Here is an 11855-nt window from a genome sequence, read left to right on the forward strand (position 1 = left end):
TGGCGCTCGGACGCTGGGCGCCCGCTTTGTGCTCGGCCGGGCTGCGGCGAAGCTTCCCCCCGGCTGCGACTACCGCGCCCGGCGGCTTCGGCGCGTCGGCGGCTGGAGTGCGGGAGGCGCTCGCTGCTCGCGCGGCTGAGCCCCGCGCACCCCACTGCTCTCCGGGCCGCTCGGAGCCGCTGTGCTCCGGGGCGACAAACTCGGGCTGCCGGGGCAAGTGTCTTCATGAACCCAGAGGATGTCCGGGAAGCACTACAAGGGTCCTGAAGTCAGTTGTTGCATCAAATACTTCATTTTCGGCTTCAATGTCATATTTTGGGTAAGTTGGAGCGCTCCTGGGATTTCAACTCCTGCGGCCGATCGGGGGGCGACGGTTCCCCCCGTGGTGCCCCCTTTACTTTTCGCAGTCCCCGGGGACCCTGCCGGAGCCGGGGAGAGAGGCGTCTGCCTTCCGCCTTCCCAGCTCGTGCGCGGGGGAGACCAACATTTAATCCTTTCTAGGAACCCGGGGAAGTAAAAAGCCTAAGCAGCCGGGCAGGGGCACCAGGCCTCCGGGCGGCTTTTTTGAGGGGCGAATAGCCGGGATGCGGACGGGAGAACTGGCTCGGCAGTTTGCGAAGCGAGCGAGCACACGGATTAGATTTGCTCCCCGTGGGATCTGGATGTTGGGCAGAGCGTGGTGTCATAATGGGGCAGGCTAATCGGGCAGAGCTGACCCCGAGATCCACCTTCCAGCTCCCATCTGATTGGACGAAGGCTTGGCTCCGTGTTGCCGCCGCTGGTCCGTGCCACGCTTAGCGTGCATCTCCTTGCACCATCTCGGGCTTTGTGTGGGATGCAGATGCTGTGGTGTGTGGTTCTGTAATGTGCACGTAAATAACGCGTCCTGCCAAGCTCCCCTCCTTCGGCTGGAAAGCGCTTCCTCTGCATAATGGACTGGCCAAGTGGGCGTGTGGGGTGGAGGGATTTATTTCTATGTGTATCATTGTCAGGAGAATAACTAGTCACCGTCAACATATGTTTCCGTGTGTTCGTGCCTCACGTCCTCCTTTTCGTAAGGAGTGACAGAGCGGGGCCGGGGTTTGGGAACCCTTGGAGAAATGCAAGGGAGGTGTGTGAGACGTGTTTTCCTGGTGAAGCGAGAGGGCAGACGCTTGCACACCAGATTCAGACGGTGCTATGTTTGACACTGCCGTGTGCTGGGCGCCTATTAAAAACAGGATGGGACCCTGCTCTTGTTTTGTTTTGATTCTTCTCTGCAACCTCACAACCATACAAAGAGTTCTCTAGGACAAGGGGAAAACGGTTGGTTGGAAGAGCATATTATTTTTCAGTCCACCTCCTCTCATCCGGTCCTCCTCCTCCCTGGCACCCCGTCTCATGAGAAGTAAAGATGGTGGCCACTGTGAGGGCATCCCCAAGTTGCTGTTCAGTGTGAAGTAAATAAGGACCCAGCAGTTTGAACACAGGGCGTTTTAATTCGAACCTCCCTTAATTTTAGCTGTTGGCTATAAATATACACCTGTGAGAATAGTTGTTGATACTCTATATTGTTTTTGTCCTGTTACGTTTAACCATGTTATTTTATTTTCTATGAGAATGTCTCGCATTAGCCATGTGTGTGTTGGGAAAGAAAATGGACTTTGTGTCAGCATGTCATCCATCCTCAGGACTGGGTCAGATTAATGAGGGGGCATGGGAATAGACACCGTATATCTAGCCATTCACAGACTTTTCTTTCTGTCTTTTTGTAATAGTATGTGGTTCCTGGGAGTATACCCCCCCACCCCGCCCCCGGCTGCAAATAGAGCAAGAGGAAATGATTTTTCTTTCTTTGCTTCTCTCCTGGATCCTTTCTGGAAATGCTTAAAAGCTGTATTTCTGAGTGAGATATTATGATTTTATTGGAACTTGAAACTCTGAGAGGCAAGGACTGTGGAATGGGGCTGCTGGGGCTGTGAGTGCCCCTTCATTCTTCTTGAACACTTCCAAAAGTTGCACATTTCAGCTATCAGGCAACAAAAAGCACCCGGGGGCTTTCTCTGCATTTTCATAGCAGGGAGTGAAAAGGAAATAAAAGAATTGAGGCCTGTTTCCCTGGCAGTTTGGTGTCATTTTGAAGACTGTACAGAAGCAAATGTAGCCTAGTCCTGTCTCTGGATTAGGCTGTAGCAAAACCCCTGAACTGTGGAGTGCTCCAAAGAATTACAGATTGCCTCCATGGAGAGTTCCAGAATAGAGCCACATCTTGTCTGATTTTGAAGGTCTTCATGTGGGCGGCAGGCAGTTTTGTGGGAAGCCACAGAGCAGATTGAGGCTGTGGAACTAAACCAACACCCTGGGCAGTGTTGTTAAGTAGCTGCCTACTTAGGAGATCACCTTATTCTCTGTCTTTTCTCTAGAGCCACAACCCATCTCTGGTGAGTTGTGTCTTCACCCCCCACCCCATATCTTTCCTGTACTGCTTGCTCTCTGTCTCCAAACTAGCTCATATTTAAATGCCTCAGTTTATCAGGATCAATGTCTCTAGCACCTACATTATTTAATTAAAGCAATTCACACCAAGATGTTAGTGATTGGAGAACTGGAGTTAGTAACTTTGGCAGAAAACTTGCACACCTTCATTCTCTACAGCCACCAACCTGTCTGTGATTGCCAGAAATAGCAGGCTCGGTGGTGTGCCTGTACAATTGTGAAGGAGAAATTGCTAGCAGAGACCACGGTTCCTAATCTCTCATTTTCACATTGACATGCAGACTAAATTTGAAATTCATTGAAGACATTTGAAAGTAATAGTTCTTGTAAAATAAAACTGAACATAGAACGACAGCTGTGACAGTTTGGATCCCTTACTAATCAGCAGTTTGACTGTGTTAGCTAACTGCCCTGGGCTCTGGTTTCTCAGCTATTAAAATGAAGGATTTGGTTGAATTGTGAGGTTCTTTCTGGTTCTGGCAAAGGAGTTTGTTGAGTTCTAATATGGTGGGTAATATAAAATACAAGAGATTGGAACTGATATGTAACTGAAATAGCATATACCAGGAGGCTTGTTTATAGAGTGTCCCTTCCTGAGACTTGGTTGCAGACTAATTTTTCTATTTTCGTTTCTTCTTCAGTGATCCTTTCACTATTTTCTTCTTGCTTGCTCTGTTGTTGGCATGGTGTGCCTCCTTCCCTATCTGTACTGTGGATCTCAAATGTAGTCCTCTGAGTCATTAATTATATTTTTATTATTAGAACTACAGTTTCGTGTGTAAAATCTGAATCCTTTTATATAATAGTTGTGATATTATGAGTAACAAAGTCAACATCTTGTCCAGATTCCTTTCTCATTAGTTACCACAGGGTGGTGGGGAAAACCTTGTTTTCCTTGCTCTACATGGAACAACTCAAGACAGCAGGAATTGATTTTATTGAGGGTGTCACCATCCCTGGACACTTCTCAGAAACACTGAGTTGCTTTTAGGGTAGAGGAAGGAGGAGAAAGGAGGTTTTAAGGTTAGCCCTTTGTGGAGTTAATCTCTACATCCTACCACCCACCATTAGTAGATGTTTTGCTTTGGGCCTCAACTCTGATACTTAAACCATTTCTCAGAAAAGTAAATCCCTGTCAATACTCTGGTTAGTTATTGCTATGTAATGAAAGAAAACTTAATAGTTTAAAACAAAACTTCATTATTATATCTCACAATTCTGTGACTTGACCACACATAGGGATGATTCTTAGCTGTGCAGTTGCTGTGAACTGGGCTGGAGTTCTTTGAAGGCTCCTTTGGGTGGGGTGGCCAGGCTGGTGCTCTCCTGTGACTGGCAGGTGCCGCTTACAGATGACTCAGCTGGGGTTGCTTGCAACAGCATAGCCTGTGGCTTCTGCTGTCTGGGCCCAAGACTTGAAGCAGCAGCTTCCAGGCAGGTTAACTATACCTCTGTTTGGCACATGGGTGAAAACCCTCATGGAATCTGCTCAGTTCTACTGGAGTAGAGAAATGGATTCCATTTGTCTTTGAATGGCGAAGCGTCAAGGTCAGTTTGCAGAAGGTCATGTGGGTCATATAGATTTCAACCATCTTTAGAAAATGCACTTCTTCACTGAGCCTTAATTTCTTGTTTGTATATGGCATCATTTAATGGATGTAGCTGGCATCATTTAATGGATATAGCTTCAAGGATTTGCTAAAATACCCACCCAGCATGACCTTTCAATATTCAACAATACCGAATATCATTATTGTCATCAGATATCCACAGTAATTCCATCCTGGGCTATGGAACTTTGTCATCATTGCCACCAGGTGATGATAATGCCCATAAGATCTGCCAAGAAGATGAGGCAAATGGGTTAAGTAGATTTTATCATTACTTATTAAATAAAAAGACCGGTAGGTCAGTAGAAGCCTTGAATTACTTGGTAAGACCAATTGTTTTTCTGTTCTTACTGTATAGGGACTAGAACAGCTCTTGGCTACTTGAAGCCAAATATGCTTTCAAATATTACTTTGTGCTGCTAGTGGAGGTTTATCCAGACGAGATGGCAGAATGTTGCATCTAACTTGCTTCCACAGGGCTTAAATGTCAAGAGGAGTGAGATTTAGGGAACTTTGGGAGGGCATCAAGTAGGAAGCCTTGTCTTATGATTCACTATAAGTTGAAAGATGTTCTGGATGATGATACATCAGCAGTTTATAAGTCATAATTTTTGTTTTAATTTGCTAGACATCTGTTAGCTTCGATGGCAACCATATGGGAGTCTAAATTGCCTTTTGAATTACAGGGAGATGGTAGGAAGATAGCTAAATATGGTTATGAAGTGTCTTGTGGGAAAGTATAGGAAAGGTGTACAGAGCTCAGAGGAGAAGGCAAAGAAGCAGCAACTCACTCATTCCAGGCATTTGCTCTGGGGCCAAAGCATTCTTGCTTGGTGTTCTTGACAGTTGAAATGAAGCCAAAGGGAAAAATTGGAGAACCAAATAATATTCCACCCAACATAAAGTTGCAATGGAGAGCTCATTAGTTGGATCACCCTGTCCCAATGTCCACAGTGATATGTAGTTCCTGGCAGAGGCTGAGAGTAGCATGTTCTTTTGATTTCAGGATGCAGTCTTGCTGTGTTGCCTAGCCTGATCTTGAACTCATATGATCATCCTTCCTTAAGCTCTTGAGTGGCTGGGGCTGTATAGGTAGATGCTGCTAATCCCTAGAATGGTGTGCATGTTTAAAAACAGCTTTACAATTATGATGTCTTTATTTAAAGCATGCAACAGTATCTTATAAACATATTATGATATCGTTGTGGCCAATAAAGAAATTGGGCCACAGAGATGCAAAATGGCTTTTGTGGTGTTAGAGCACTTGTCCAGGGTTCACTTTCAGAGTGCTAAGTCTCTTTTGTAACTGTAGCCCCAGTTTCTCAGTTTGAAACTTATTTTAGAAGATGCTTGTTATTCTAAAATTAAACATCAAGTAAGTCATTTACATCTGTTCATAATTGAAAAGTGATAAAGTTTTCGCATATGCCACAATTAACACCACCCACAAGCACCGAAAAAGTTTAGGATGAGATGTTCTTAAAGAATCTGCTAGAATAATAAGTTATTATGTGGTCTGTTGAAAAATTCATAAATAACCATTAGAGTAGTCAAGATGATTTGAGTCCTGTGTTTATATGTAACACTGATGACTGGTTGTCTTACAATTTCTAGCTTCAGACATCTGAGTCCTCCCTCTTCATTGGCCTCCGTGTGGGGCTGTCTCTCAGTCCCTTTCCTAAGCCTAGTGTGTCACACATTATCTGAAACACAGTATTTAATAAGTGCTTGTTGAATGAATGAATTTCAGAATGTTGAAAAGTCCGTACATTCATCTTCTTAGTCCAGGAAGCGTTTTCTTCTGTAATGGGCTGCCAGTTTCTACGGGGAAATCTGTCTTTGGACCACTTTCTTTGAGAGTTTCATCTGTCTTCAAACCAGATGTGATGTGTCTCCCTGAAACTTTGGGCCTCATAATTTAACGTTTTTAATTTTAATTTTGAAACAAGTCTCAAACCTACAGGAGAATAATAACTACTATCGCTAACTTGGTTTTTTTTTTTTTGTAATTTAAAGTTATTTCTGTGTTTTAATTTTCTAACTTGTTTGTATCCTGAATCAAGACAAAATTGCCCACCTGGTGCCTCCAGCACAAGCATTTGGTGTGAATTCCTGCCAATAAGGATATTCCTGGTGGTCACAATCATCTAAGCCAGGAAAGCAGACATTTCTACCATGTAGTCCTCGTACTGCCTCATGTTCTCAGTCTCATTAATGCCCTTTAGAGCAAAGGACGAGGTCAGAACTGTGTATCATGTTTGCTTATATCTTTTGAGTATTTCTCAGTCCTTCATTGTCAGGATCTTAATACTTCTGCAAATTATAAGCTGGCTGTGGAACCAGCTGGCTTCCCTGTGGGATTGCCTGCATTCTTCTTCACCTTAGACTCAGGCTGTGTGCTTGGGCAGGTGTGGTCCAGGAGTGGTGGTGCTGTGCTTTGGATGCATCTCTCCAGGTGACACTGATTCTCTTGGTTCCTCCACTGAGAGTGGTCACTTGATCAAGGCGTTGTCGGCCAAGCTTCTTTATATATAGCTACTTTTGTTGCTTTGGCAGTTTATAAATATTTTTTTGGCAAGTCACTTTGAAGCTACATGAGTAGCCCATTTCTCATCGATTACTTTTGGTTAGTTAATGTATCAGTAACATCTTATGGTCTTTGTTCCCTCAGCATGTTTCCTTTCATTATTCACTCTAGTGTTTAGATTGGTCCTGGCTTTGGCCATTGGCCATCTTTTCACACTGACTCCTGTGCTCGTGGCTAGTAGGCTGTTGCTATTCCAGGGTCCTCTCAGTGGGTGGAACTGAGGATATGTTGCTATTTATTTCTGTATTGATGTTTAGAGAAAAACACCATGAGCTCACAGTGATACTTGAAATTCCTCTCACATATCATGGGGTTTAGTCTAGTTCTTTTTTCTAATGTTTACAGGGCCACCTTTGACAGTGAGACATGCTGGCTCCTATTCTTCAGGTACTTATTTGATAAATCTCCCCACATGTGCTCAGTCTTCAGCTAGTCTACCACCTCTCTGTTATGGCATGAATAGAAAATGTCCCCAGCAGGCTCATGTGTTTGGACATTTGTTCCATAGCTGGTGCCACTGTTTGGGGAGGTCATAGAACTTTTGGGACTGTAGCCTGGTAGCTAGCAGAAGTAGGTCATTAGGGGCAGGACTAGATGGTAATATCCTCTTCTGGTTCAGGCCTGAGTGCTCTGCTTCCTATTCTTCCAAGATTTGACAAGCTGTACTACAAGTGGCCACTGCCATGGATTGAACTGCTTCAGCTCCCGTGTACCCCACAATGATGGACTGTGTTCCCTGAACCGTGAACCCAAATAAACCTCTCTTAAATCGTTTCTGTAAGGTCACAGGGACAATAAAAGTAACCAGTACATCCTCTTTGCCCCTACCTGCCAGTGCTTGCCTATCCTGTACCTCATCCTCATACCCCATATGGATGTCTTTCTTACTCTAGTACCTACTCTGGACTCCCTCAGCATCCTTCCCTTATGAGAGGCCTGGGCTTGTTGGGTCCCATTCAAAGACCTACCTCCCCCCAACCCCCATCCTAAAGAAAGTGCTTCCTAATTTAAAAATAGCTATGATGCAATTTCTAAACCTGTTTTCCATCTTTGAAAGATCTTAGTTCCTCCATGTATCTCATGGATAGGTTGTACTCTGATCTGGTCTTGGGCCTCTGGTCTAGTCATGATGTTCTCTGCCCAAGGGCCCACTTGCATGCACTCCCATTAATGTAAGAATCAGAATGGAACACATTTTTCACAAGTTGTTCCAACCATCCAGAGGGCTGTTACCCTTGAACTCTCAACTTCTAAGCAGAGCTGGTTCTAAAGGCAGGGGCCTTTAGAGGAAGTTATTCTCATATTAGAGACCAGTGTTTAGTTCCTCATCTGAAAGGCTGAGAAGCTAATTTTTCAGACTCATTATCCTGTTTTAAATGAGATTATACATATGAAAGCACTTGGTAGAAGGCAAATCTCTCATGCAAATATTAGTTATTAACATAGACTAAACAATATCCGTTCCCCAGAAGCTAGGAAACATACTTGATTTAGGGTGGATTTCTAGGGAAATCAAACCTTCAAGGGAACTTCTGCTAAGCCTATCCACCTAGGTTAGGTGCTAATCTCTGATGTCTTAACCTTCAAATTAACAATCTGAATTTGGATCAACTGCTGTCCTTGTTAGCTTTCTGTTGCTGAGATAAAACACTCTGACCAAAACCAGTTTGGGGAGGAAGGAGTTTATTTGGCTCATAGGCCCTGATCACAGTCCATCTTTGAGGGGACGCCAAGGCAGGAACTTGAGGCTGGAACCTGGAGGTAGGAGCTGAAACAGAGACCTCAGAAGAACACTGCTCACTGACTGGCTTCTCTGGCCTGTGCTCAGCCTGCTTTCTGATATAACTGAGGACCACTTGCCCAGGGGTAGAACCACTCACAAGGGACTGGTCCCTCCCACATCACTCAACAATTAAGACAATGCCTCATAGACATGCCTACAGGCCAGTCCCATAGAGGAAATTCCTCAGTTGAGGTTCCCCTTTCCTAAATGTGTCAATGACAGCTGAAGCTATTCAGCACAATTGCTTAGCTCTCCCCTTAAATGTTTATTCTGGCCCACTGGTTTTCTAACTGCTAGCAGCAATCTTAAGCTTCCTTAAGAGGTACACAGGTGTTCTGCATGGGGAAGGCTGAACAGGTGCATATCTGTCTCTCTTTCCTCCAGAGAAGCTTGGCTATTAGTTTTGTTATTTTGGGATACCATGAAGGGTTTTTCTTACAAACAAAAGAGTTGTTTATTAGTCAGACTTCTGTCACTCTGACAGTATACTTGAGGTAAAGGGTGAAAAGTATACTTTGGTTCACAGTCTTAGAGGTCTGTTGCTCTTTGTTCGTGATGCTTTGGGCCTGTGGAAGCACAGGACATCATGACAGGAGTGTGTGAAGGAGGAAGCTACCCACTTCCTGGTGGTTGGGAAGCAGAGCAGGGCAGAGTCAAGGTCACAGTATCCCTTTCAAGGGTGTGCGTTCAATGACTCAACTTCCTTCAGAGAAAGTTCCACCTCCCCCCAATAGTGCCAGAAGCTGCCAACCAAGACTTTAATAATTTATGTGGTACAGATCATAGCAGAGGGTCCTGCTTAAACTAAAAGAAGAAAAAAAGAAATCACTGTAGCCTTTAGGTATTTTTTGAATCTTGATGGCTAAGATATGCTTAAAAACTTTAATGCTGGAGCCAAGGATGTAGCTCTTGCTTGCCTCTATGCACAGGGTCCTGGGTTGTGGCCTCAAAGCATCAAAATAGTAGGTAGGTAAATAAATGGATAGATGATAGGTAGATAGATAAATAAATAATAGTGCTTATATGAGATTTTCAGTGTTCTTCATGTTTGAGAAGTCCCTCTATTTAATTCAAAATGACCTCATAAGATAGGACTAGTTGATATTTTACCCCCACTTTGGGCACTCTAGCATGCTAGAAAACTTGTCTTTCCATTGAGGAATCTGATTCAGTAGGCCCAACTAGGATATAATTGGTGAAACTAGTTTTTTACTTAAAAAAAGCAAACAAACAAACAGAAAACGTCCTACAGATGACTCTCATCATAGCCAATGTGGAGTTGCTGTGGCTTGTTTTTCAGGGTGGGAGAGATGTGTCTTGTTCCTCCCCTTGGTCTCTAGAGGAGGGAGATGGGTGGTATAAAGTATGAGCAAAGGGTGACTGATTGTGCTAGTACATGAAGCTGCAGCTCTTTGCTTACTACTGGGATAGAAAATGTAGCCTGTTTAATCCCTCAAGGAATTTCTTATTAATCCAAAAGTGCCATTTTATTTTTAAACCTGAGAGCCCTAACAACAAAATGAGAAAATCTCTTGAAAGAGAACTTGTGCTACAATGAACAGGCCAACAGTCAGTGTCATATAGAATGGAGAAATTGACTTGGTTACTCTGTACCCATCTGTGGAGGTCAACCCTATCTAACCACAGATGGTGGGCTTAATACAGCAGACCGTCCTCCCTAAGCATCAGCCTGCTGTCCATGGTGGCTCTTCCTGCAGCCTCTATGTCCTGACCTGCCTCAGCCTCCCACCTTGATGATGCTCCTTTCACAGGGGAGCCAAGTGAGACCGATACAGTGAACTCACTGAGGTGACTCTGCTACAGTGCTGTGGAAGGGACATTTCTTCTCCCGGATCCAAATTGACAGCACTGTCACAAGGACAGTTGACAGCAAAGCAAACATTGAAGGCAAACATTGATGTCTGTCAGTTTTCTTTACAATGAAGTTTCAATGTACAGTATTCAGAATATTCTGTACAATGTGTGTGTTGGTTATTACTTCCCTCCTTCCCTCTTCCCCTCTTTCTTCCTTTGCCCATCCCCTTTTTAAAAATTACATATTTTCATTATAGCTGGTTTCCTAAAGTGGAAATCTTTAGGTTTAGAGTGAAAGGAATACAAATTTGAATAAAAATCTCTATTATTTCTGAGATTTCATCAAAGCTTCTAGAAAAGAAAACAAAATAAAAACAGAAAACTAAAGCCAGAAAAGCATGTAAATGTCCCCATGATATTATCCATATGTGCATAAAGGATTGTTAATTATGAATTGTAAGGTATAATTTTAAAATATATAGTCATCAATCTCATAACAAAGTATGTTTAGGAATGGATGGCAAAGCTTGTTGGCTTCCCGCACTTCAGGCATGGTGACACTCTATACGCCTTCCAGCTACTGTTTACTATTTAGATATGGATTACAAGACACAGGGCTCTTTTACTTGTCCAATGTTTTTTTCTAAATTACACTTGGCACTAAGGCTTGAATTTCGAAAAATCTGGAGGGAACAGCTGGTGTGCTAATAAATATTCAGGCCAGCTATTTTAATGCTTTGTACTCAATTAAGTAGTCCTAATAAAAGAGGAACACTTGACTTAAACATTTCTCAAAGTATAATGTTTTGCTCTAATAAAAATTTCTAAAATTACCATTTCTCCCAAGCAGTCTTCAAATGCCATTGTGCTAAGTAGGCGCTCTGCTCGTTGGTGATGTAGCTTATATCCAAAGTCAGATTCCTGTTTGGAGTTGTTATCATGTCACTGTGGCCCATACCTGTAACTGATGAGGACCACAGGTCATTCATCTTCTCGAAGAAGTCTTGATTTATGTTTTTGGAGATGGTCTTGCTATGTACAGGCTGTCCTTGAATTCATGATCTCCTGTCTCCACATCCCAAATACCAAGATTACTGACACGTGCCACCACATTCAGCTTCGGGAAATTGTTTATATGACATAGTAGCAGACAGTGACCCACAGTGCACCCTAGTTTAGGTTTCTGGTGCCCTCATGGTAGGCAGGTGGGAAGTCTGCTATTAAGGAATCTGGAATTCAAGAATGTGGGGATTTTTACTTTGCTTTATTCCAGTCCTAATGGCCTTAGACAAATTATCTATTTTCTGGCTAAATCTTTTCTTTCTCTGCAAATGGCATATTTAGTGGTAGTATTAATATTACTTTGAATGCTGGGGATTGCACCCAGGGCCTCCTGCATGGTAAGCAGGCATGCACGCACGCAAGCAAGCAAGCAAGCAAGCAAGCAAGCAAGCAAGCAAGCAAGCAAGGTTCCTACCATCAAGGTTAAACATCCAACCTAATTAATATTTGTAAAAGGAGTATAAAGACCTAGCATCTGGGGCTGGAGAGATGGCTCAGCGGTTAAGAGCACTGACTGCTCTTG

General features: G+C 43.5%; 1 protein-coding gene across 5 annotated transcripts in view; it reads left to right on the forward strand.

The window, feature by feature from the left end:
- Tspan5 (tetraspanin 5) overlaps nt 1–11855 on the forward strand; it is a 182230-nt gene continuing 170375 nt past the window's right edge. For 3 of the 5 annotated variants that reach the window (XR_003848351.1, XM_029560218.1, XM_029560219.1), the window contains exon 1: nt 7–319. Coding sequence is in view for 3 of the 5 variants with exons in the window: in XM_029560218.1 (XP_029416078.1) it covers nt 239–319 (81 nt within the window). In the remaining 2 variants the exon portion in view is untranslated. Of the gene's footprint in view, nt 320–11855 lie in introns of all 5 variants that reach the window. The other 2 variants (XR_001872271.1, XM_008826180.2) reach the window with 1 other exon arrangement.

This window comes from Nannospalax galili, unplaced genomic scaffold (assembly GCF_000622305.1).
Source record: "Nannospalax galili isolate Female #2095 unplaced genomic scaffold, S.galili_v1.0 scaffold189, whole genome shotgun sequence".
Classification (NCBI taxonomy): Eukaryota; Metazoa; Chordata; class Mammalia; order Rodentia; family Spalacidae; genus Nannospalax; species Nannospalax galili.